We start from the raw sequence: 8,761 nt of genomic DNA, 5'->3' as shown, positions 1-8,761 counted from the left end.
ATGTGTCGTAATGGACCGTGTTGTAGTTCTTAACGGGGCGGGGTTAATGGGTCTAGGAATCCAAACTATCGGGCCTTGACACCCCGACAAACTTGTGACAGGTCAACATAGTACGAGCCATGTGGTGCTGCATTGATCCACCTCCTAAAAGGTTGTGCCGATTCATTTTTGGGTCAACTAGGCCTATCGGCCAGCACTAGTCCAAGTTAATAAATCAGTTTAAGTCCAGACGGCTCAGGGCTGGAGTGGGTTGAAGGAAACCCCCTTGCTACATACCACTTGAAGGCTAACCATAAATTAGATGATAGCATAAATGCAGGAGAAAATACAACAAGTAAAAATCGATAATCCCACATGAGCAAGAATGAAAACACAATTAGTATGATATGGTGTGAAGGGGTTGAGGGAAAAAACACAAACACTCCTACCAATTTAAGTCACAGAGGGGTTGATCCTTTTTGTCACCTATAATCCAGAAGGCATCCCTTCCTTCCAATCTAAACTTTGTACCCATCTCTTGAATCTAGGGTTACTTTAGAAGTCTCCCCAAAACTTCTTGAATTTCAACTTTCCATCTATATTATATCAATCAATCATCACCTTCTACTTTTCATATTCTCGTTTCATCTCCCTATGGTTTAACTGCAAAGTTGCCTTTGTGCCTACTCAAAGAACAAGACTATATGCATATATATGAAGCAAACGAAAAAATCAGACCATTTACCAGTCTACTTCAACTATATACAAAGGGAACGAAAAACGTACCAAGAATGTCGATGCAGTCGCTCTCTCCGCCTGTAGTGATTTACCCAAAAGTTGTCAGAAGACAACCTTCTTCTCATTCTAAAGGTTCTTTTGGACCTGTTTTTGCAGTTTTGGGTGTTGTAATAGTTTTATCAGCTATTGCTTGTTTGATCAGTCAATTATGTGCTCGTCGTTGCTCTCGTTCGAGACAAGCCAACAGAGACACTCATATAAAACAACCCAAGAGAGAATTCCATCCCAAACCATCATTTAGAGAATCTCATCTAAAACAACCAAGGAGAGACCATAACTTGACCGATGAAATAGGAGGTGATATCGAATACGGGTTTCAGCCGAGGATGCCATCAGGGAAACCAGGTGGAAAAGGAGAAAATAGCAGAGTGCTAAAACCTGCAGAATATGGTGAAACTAAAGGAGAAACAAAAGCTGCTCAAGAAGCTACAAATGCTTATTGAAGAATATAATACGCGTATTCATAGATACATTAATAATACATTATCATCCAACAATATCTGCAGCTTTTTCATCAAAAGCATTCTGTTTTTCTTTTTCTCTCACTTTCATTTGGAATATAGAAAACTGTTATATACCAGCATTCAATAAACAAACTTAAACGAAGAATCTGAGCACAATCTGAAACAGTTAATCCTCAACAATGTCCTGTGGTGTCTCATCTGTCTTGCGCTTTATTACAATTACTGGGCACTCGGCGTGTTTCTGAATGAATTCGCTCACAGTTCCCACAAACACCCTGCAAAGAATATATGGAAGAAAGCAATGTTTGTGTCGGAAGATGGGATATATTAACTTTAGATGGAAATTCTAGAAAAACACGGTTGAAAATGTTAACAACGAATGCCCGAGGTATATTTACTTCACATGTAAATTAGTGCTTGAGTGTGGATGCATTTTGAAGTAGCCAAGAAAACAGATGATTCCAACTACGAAAAACAATTTTATTTTAAAGGCCGTTATAAGATAGTCTGTGATTTCCCCGCAGACATAGATATACCCATACTGCAATAAATTGATTAATGAATAGAAATGCGTATATTTTTTTTTGAAAAAAAAAAGCATTGAAAAGTTCTATTACAAAAAATGTCAGATACACGCTAACATGGTAGACACTATGAATGTAAATTAACAAATTCAAGTTCTTAGTGTACCTCTGGAACGGGCCAATACCACGACATCCAACGACCAGTAGATCTGGCTTGACTCTCTTAACCTCATGGCAGATCACTTCCTTGGCATCACCCCTCTTGATCCATGCTTCACAAGAGACCTACAAGCATCCCATACTAAAAATGAAAAATTGATGAAGTATTGCAGTCACGGATGAAAATTCCATCTGATTCTGGGAGGACCGATGTATCGAAAGTGGTTCATCTAAAACTCAAATTCCTACTCTACGGAGAATCTAAAGAAAAAAGAAGGATTCAACAGTTCGGGTGTTCATCTAGGTCAAGGAAATCTAAGAGCTTGCAACCTCAAGTGAAGATGCTTTAATAACGATTCCCAACTTACTAGACATTATTCGAGATCCTCCAATTCTCTCCTTAGGGTCAATTAAAAGGAAATAGAATCTTATTAAGGATGGTCATTTCAGAGTGAAATCGTTCTTCAATCACATCTCCAATTTTTCTCAGCAACAAGTTTCTTTCCCTTTTAAGAAGGTATGGATGTGTAAGATCTCAACTAAAATATCTCTCTTCATGTTGGCCAAATTCTAAACTCAATTCAATGAAAGAGATACTGAAGCAAACGATTCTCACATTCGTCTTTCTTATAGTTTTCTTTAAAGTTGCGGTCTTAGGTTAGCTCGTTACTAATCATCCCCAACCAACGCCACTGTCTCTACACACTTTCTTTAGTTTATGGAAGTATGAGAAGTTCGCTGCCATGAAACGATTTCTGGAACAAGTAGAGCATCCTTAGCCATTCGGGTGGGGAGATTGGCTTGAAAGGAATAATCGGTTGTTTAAAGATGTTATATGCAGTCCAGAAAGAGTCATCATCTCGGTCAAGGCTTTGATTTATAGTTGGGGTATTCCCACTAAATTCTTAATTATTATCCTTACCTACATTGATGAACAATTGGCGAACATTTTATCTCTTATGTACTTCTCTCTCTCTGTTTCAAGATTATGTATCGTCTCTTTTTGTGCTTTCTTAGCACTTGTTTAGTATATTATCTTTCATTCAAAGGAAAAAAATCAAAAGCTTGACAAAAAGCTTCCCTTATAACAAAGAATAGTGGGTTCTTAGCTAGCTTATGGCATATAATGAAATTTAGGGAAATTTGGCATTACCCCAAGGCTGTGGCTTCTCTCTACAAAGTACTCCAGCAAATGAAGCCCTTTTCTCTTGTCTCTGTTCTTCGCGGCATTGATATCTCCAGGGGATGCATAAATGCTGTCCATATCATCAAACCCTAGCAAAGACATGAACACAATTACTCATTACTCATCCACATTATGAAGTCAAAAACGTAAAAATAGCATATGGGCGTTTTAGAGTAAACTGATTATCCCCAAGTTTCCGAAGGCAACAAACAATAATGAATCCTTGAGCTGTATACATTAAGGATATTGAACAGTTCCTCCAACATTTCAATTATAGTAATTAATAAGACCTTGATATTTTACAAATCAATAAAGAGCTAGCGTTTGATAAGTTTAGTAAAATTAGTCAAATATTAGCTCGTTTGAAAGAAAACATGAAATTAGAAACGAAGCAAGAGTTCACTAAAATATCACCTCAATTAGCAGAAATGGATACATTGGTCAAACTTTCTGGGCCAATTTTTTGTTTGTTGTGACGAAATCAAGTAAACCAAGAAAAGTAATCGAACAGTAAACGATCACACTGAACACAAACAGATTTACATGGTTCGTCGTTACGTTATTTTATGGTCTAGAACATTTTGGACTATTTTTTACTAGACAATAAATACCCTCTTTAATGCATATAGAAAAGATACCACCCCTACTCTTAACCATTTTATCTCTATTAAGCTTAAATTTTCACTCGTTAAACAAGAAATATTTAACTTAACAACTCAAAAAGGCTTAGCTTATAGATAAAGAAATTAGGTTAATTAAGTTTGGAGATTCCGGTATGCCAAATTTGGGTTACAGGTTTGCAATTCCACCCAAAAAGAGTGAGGCGAAACGGAAACGAATGGATGGGTAGAGTATCTGGTAGCTTTGATCTTAACTATCTAACAATCAAACACAATTTGTACTAAAACACTATGGACTAATATCTAAAGATGAGTTGAATTTTCTTTCTATTGGGTTGATGTGTCTCATCTAATAAGAGAACTGATCCATAATTAGATGAATGATTGAAAATGATTTTGCCCAAAAACCCTAATGAGCTAAATTTTTGGAGTTGATCAAGTCAATGGAGAGTATCATTTTAAAGCAAACAAAACAAAAAAGAAAAGAAGATTTTAGAGAGAGAGAGAGAGAGTACCGTCTTCATCAGGGACTTGAACATGAAGAAAGAGGAGTTTGAATCCAGTGGTGTTTGTTTTGACGATTTTCTCAAGAGTCCATTCGAATGCTCCTTTGCTACTGATTGATGCATGTGGGTACCCTTTTATTGATGACTCGTTCACTGCTATCATTATCCGAGTTTCAACCGATTCTGATCCTCCTCCTACTTCCATCTTTATCTCTCTCTCTCTCTAAATCACAAGCTCTCTGGTTTTCTTCTCTCTCTCTCTCTCTCTCTCTAAAAAGGGAAATCAGGGGTTGGAAGTGTGTAGACAAAAACAGGTTCTGCTCACATACGGCGCAGATCAGGAGGTGCTACTGCCAACTTGCTAACATGGGCTGGACTGGTGGTAAAGACACAATTGACTTCGCCTATTTTGAAAATGACCAAACTCACCCCCAACAATCATCATCTAAGATTACAAAACTAATCCAATACTATATACTGAGGGTGTTTTGGGGATTCCACATCTTATAATGATAGGACACGTTTGTGCACGTTGGAACACATTTCTCATTTCACATTTCCTTCCTATCACGTTTACTTTAGGGGAGACAATTATAAAAATGGGGTGCCTATAGAAACTCGCATGCCGAAGACCATTCTTGTTGGAAAGTTGGGATGTGGTGACCAATGGTTAGGAGTCGCTTATACTTAGGGTAGAAGCCTGGGTGGACGTACAAAGTTTTACAGAGAACAAAACCTTGTACTCGTTGAGCTTTGACCTAAGTAGCAAAAGCTGGGACAATATCAGTATATTGTGAGGATCTATCAATCATACTTATCAAAAGACAACAAAAAATCAATCATTTAAAACTTAAAAATTGCAATTTCTAGTTTGATAATACCATTCATTAGCTTCAAGTTACAGAGGTGAAGACCCACAGGAAGAAAAATGGAAAAACATGAATCATGGAAGGTAACTTCCTTTCTTGTTTCATAGGTTTGAAAATACTAAAGGGAGAAGAAAATCTAAAGGGAGTTAACTGGTGAGCAAAAAACCATAATCAAAAGAACAGAGTACAGTTCTTTCAATTTCTAACTTATCAACCAGTGATGTTCTGAGACTTGTTGAGGATGACACCTTCATACTTAACTTGGAACCACTTCATGGAATCCTCTTTTGTGACTCGGTGCTGAATCCCAACACGAGACTTGCACCTTCTTCTTCGGCCCACACGATAACCAGGTCGCTCTAAGACAACATAGAAGTCCATTCCGTAAATACCAGTAGAAGGATCATACCTACAAAATTTGACAAAAGCTACTCATTTACTAGCCCTCAAGATGAATAATCACAAGACAGGTAGCTTAAGCCAATTACAAAACTATTACTCCGTCATACATATGAATTATATAATATTTTGAAACAAATCAACATGATGGTTTGCTACTTGTTCATTTCACATTGCGAATAAAAAGCTACTCGTACTTAGAAAGTAGTTAAGAACTCCAATTTTGAACTAGCATGTTTCAGGCTGTATTCCGTTCAAAGGTGCCAAGATTCATGGGTGAAGCAACATTCGCAGTTGGAAGATCATCCAAGGTTCCTAGAGTTCAAACTTTTCCGAGTAGATTTTATCTTCATATGCTCTAACTTTGATATTTGCTATCACTATTATTAAAAACTTATCGAGTGCAACTTTAACTTAATGGTCAAGCAGTAAGCATAAAAAAAAACAAGGAATAAGCATTACCCACAGAGCTAACATTTTTTCACTGTCTCTCAATTCTAGACGTTTGTCAATACTTCGTATTCGATTGTAAAGGTAATTAATCACGCATTAAACTTCACCAATATAGAAAACTAGAAACTAAAGTGACAAATATTTATTCAAATCTAGAAAAACGGATAAAGAACTTACTTGATTCCAAGATCAATGTGTTCTTGGATACCAAATCCAAAACATCCAGTGTCACTAAAGTTTCTTCTCAACAACTCATACTCCTTCACCTTCAACCCGCTTTCTAGGAGTTGCATGGCCTTCTCACCTCTAACGGTAACATAGCAAGCAATCTTCTCGTTACGTCTGATACCAAAGGACCTCACAGTGTACCTAGCTGCAATAGTTTAATACCAATCAATGCCTATAACTCAAGACTATAACTAGAAAAGTTCAACCATGAATACGAAATGGATTATGAACGAAACCTACCCTTCGAGAAAACTGGGGTTTGTCCACTTAACTGCTCCAGGACCTGATAAAACCAAACATAAATAACTTAACGACTACGATTAGAAGCAAGAGCACAAACCCAAGAAAGCAAGCAAGAAAAACAAAATATTTTATTAGTCGAAATGATCGAGGACGAGGTTTTATTTAACATCTGGTTCATAAAATGATGAATTACAAAGCTCGGAAAACAGGAAAAACTAAACAACCCAGAGATCAATTGTTAAATAATTCGAAAGCGATTACCAACTTTACTCCTTTCCCCATTAAAATGCACAATAAGATAGTAATGATGAAGTGAAATATATGAAGAAATTGATGAATTATTACACAACAAATTCAAAATGTAATCAAAACCAACAAATGATGATTCAGGACCATATACTATTTCTCCAGATTGAATGTTTTATCAAGTTTACTAATTACCCTTTATTCAGTTTAGCACAAGATCTACTAGTTAGGGTTTAACAAATCAAACGAGAGAGAGAGGGAGACCTTAGCAGCTCTGGTAAGTCGATCACCGCTTTCTCCAACAGAAATGTTGAGGACGAGCTTTTGAACTTTGATGTCCCTCATAGGGTTTGAGAGTTTCTTGTCCGACGCCATCTCTAACTTTCTCTCTCTCTCTCTCTCTCTCTCTCTCTCTCTCTCTATCTTCCGTTCCCTTTCTATCTCTCTAACTTCTCTTCTCCAACTCCCTCGATCTGTAAAATCGCGAGCGACACATAATATACTGTGACCAAAATAAACCCTAAAAACCTGACTTGGACCACAGCTACGGTGTATAACAAGCAGGGGAGAGACTATAGTCCCAAAGACCCAAACTCCCAATAGAGAGGTAGGCCAGAGGTCCGATCCCATGGAAGCGCAAATTTTGTATCTTTGAATTTGGGTATGAATAAAGTAGTTAGATGGATTTTAGAAAAGTAGGTTCATTGGACTTTAGTTCAGTAGTTTTGTTGGACTTTCGTCCAGTAATTTCTGTAAGGTTTAAATATTTTAGGGAAACCATGTCTTTGTGTACATTTTCGGGGACATATAACTTTTTAGTTCAAAAATTAACGCGATCAGCAATTCCTTTCTTTTCAAATGGTCTAAATTGTCGCGATCTCATGTCTCATTCCCCTCTCGGCGATATACCCCTCCATTGGGTTAGACGAGAAAGTTCCTCAATGTGAACCAACTTACACCATACGGTCGTGTGTAGTGGTCCAAGATCGCCTTTGGTACAGGGCAGTGTCTGAAGATGTGGTTGACTGATTCAACCTACGCTCTACACTGAGCGCACTTGCTCACACTAATGCATATCCCTTTTCTAAATCCATTTAATTTTGACCGTTTTTTCAGATTTACGGTCTTAAACGCGAAACTCACTGAGTAGGTGTCAATTTCCTCCAAATATATTTGAATATCGACGAACTTTGAATTTTGTGGGGTTAATTTATGGCCTTGTAGACGAAAAAGTTATTATCCTCCATATGCTTCAAAATCCTCTTGATTTACGAACTTGTTGACGAAAAAGTTATTTGCAACGATAGAAACGGCCATAAAGAAGATCAACATCTGTTATTTTAGTATTTTTGGTTCATGAGGAATAAGGTATCGTGAGGCTGGCATGTTCTTAGCACGGTGAGGGAATGTTTCAAAACTTGCCAATACCCATTGTGCCGCTCTTTCGCATCAACTATTTGGTAGTGATTTCATCAAAAAAAAAACTACGTGGTAGTGAAGAAGAAAATATTCTTAAAGGTCATTCTGTTTTGACCCCCCCCCCCCCGATTTGTGTCTATACGGTCTCTTTAAGTGTCTGACAGTTCGATTTGGTCCCCATAGACCAACTTCTTTTTAGATTTTTCAGAATAATTTTTGAGTTTATAGCTCACAAAACGGGTCTTAATAGGAGATATAGTCCTCTATAATCCTATAAAGGGTTTCAAAACCAAAATAATAATATAAATGGATATCTAGTCCATTTGGTCTCATCTAGAGAGAAAACACAAATCCCTAGAATACCAAATAAATCATAATTCCTAATCTAACCTTCCTCATATATTATAACTGATTTATCTTCAAAATCCATAAAGATCTTCTTCCATTTTTATCTTCCACATTCTCTCTCCAATCACGTTTCTAAACAAAGAAATATATATTATAACTGATTTATCTTCAAAATTCATAAAGATCTTCTTTCATTTTTATCTCCCACATTCTCACTCCAATCACGTTTCTAAACAAAGAAACGTGATTCATTATTTTCAGTAACCGAAACCTCTTTATTCTCTCTCTCTCTAAATTCGATTCACATAACAAAACCTCCA

The 8,761-nt window shown here is 36.9% G+C and overlaps 2 protein-coding genes across 2 annotated transcripts; both read right to left on the bottom strand.

Moving 5' to 3' along the window:
* Nucleotides 1–1,216: 1,216 nt before the first annotated feature.
* LOC147542863 (universal stress protein A-like protein) lies at nucleotides 1,217–4,679 on the bottom strand. Its single transcript, XM_086673363.1, has 4 exons — nucleotides 4,246–4,679; nucleotides 3,078–3,199; nucleotides 1,932–2,050; nucleotides 1,217–1,516 (listed from the first exon to the last, which is right to left on the bottom strand). Exons 1-4 carry the CDS (start codon nucleotides 4,439–4,441, stop codon nucleotides 1,408–1,410), a joined length of 546 nt encoding a protein of 181 aa, XP_086529489.1. The 5' UTR covers nucleotides 4,442–4,679; the 3' UTR covers nucleotides 1,217–1,407.
* Nucleotides 4,680–5,073: 394 nt separating this feature from the next.
* On the bottom strand, nucleotides 5,074–7,319 carry LOC147542862 (large ribosomal subunit protein uL5z-like). The gene is made up of 4 exons (XM_086673362.1): nucleotides 6,939–7,319; nucleotides 6,426–6,468; nucleotides 6,135–6,330; nucleotides 5,074–5,514 (listed from the first exon to the last, which is right to left on the bottom strand). The coding sequence occupies exons 1-4, from the start codon at nucleotides 7,302–7,304 to the stop codon at nucleotides 5,316–5,318; spliced, it is 804 nt and encodes a 267-aa protein (XP_086529488.1). The 5' UTR covers nucleotides 7,305–7,319; the 3' UTR covers nucleotides 5,074–5,315.
* Nucleotides 7,320–8,761: the final 1,442 nt, after the last annotated feature.

The sequence above is a fragment of the Eschscholzia californica genome, unplaced genomic scaffold (genome assembly GCF_041429995.1).
Source record: "Eschscholzia californica isolate CP2 unplaced genomic scaffold, dmEscCali1.0.p SCAF_4, whole genome shotgun sequence".
Lineage (NCBI taxonomy): Eukaryota > Viridiplantae > Streptophyta > Magnoliopsida > Ranunculales > Papaveraceae > Eschscholzia > Eschscholzia californica.
The sequence above is the reverse complement of the archived record's forward strand: the minus strand, read 5'-3'. Positions and strand labels throughout refer to the sequence as shown.

Excerpts from the sequence above, each read along its gene's own strand:
- LOC147542863 (XM_086673363.1), bottom strand. The coding sequence starts at position 4,441 with ATGGAAGTAGGAGGAGGATCAGAATCGGTTGAAACTCGGATAATGATA. Across the intron at positions 2,051-3,077 it reads AGAGAAGCCACAGCCTTGGG|GTCTCTTGTGAAGCATGGAT; the intron begins GTAATGCCAAAT and ends GGATGCTTGTAG. Across the intron at positions 1,517-1,931 it reads GGTATTGGCCCGTTCCAGAG|GGTGTTTGTGGGAACTGTGA; the intron begins GTACACTAAGAA and ends TATTCTTTGCAG.
- LOC147542862 (XM_086673362.1), bottom strand. The coding sequence starts at position 7,304 with ATGGGATCGGACCTCTGGCCTACCTCTCTATTGGGAGTTTGGGTCTTT. Across the intron at positions 6,469-6,938 it reads GACTTACCAGAGCTGCTAAG|GTCCTGGAGCAGTTAAGTGG; the intron begins GTCTCCCTCTCT and ends TGGTTTTATCAG. Across the intron at positions 6,331-6,425 it reads AACCCCAGTTTTCTCGAAGG|CTAGGTACACTGTGAGGTCC; the intron begins GTAGGTTTCGTT and ends AAACTATTGCAG.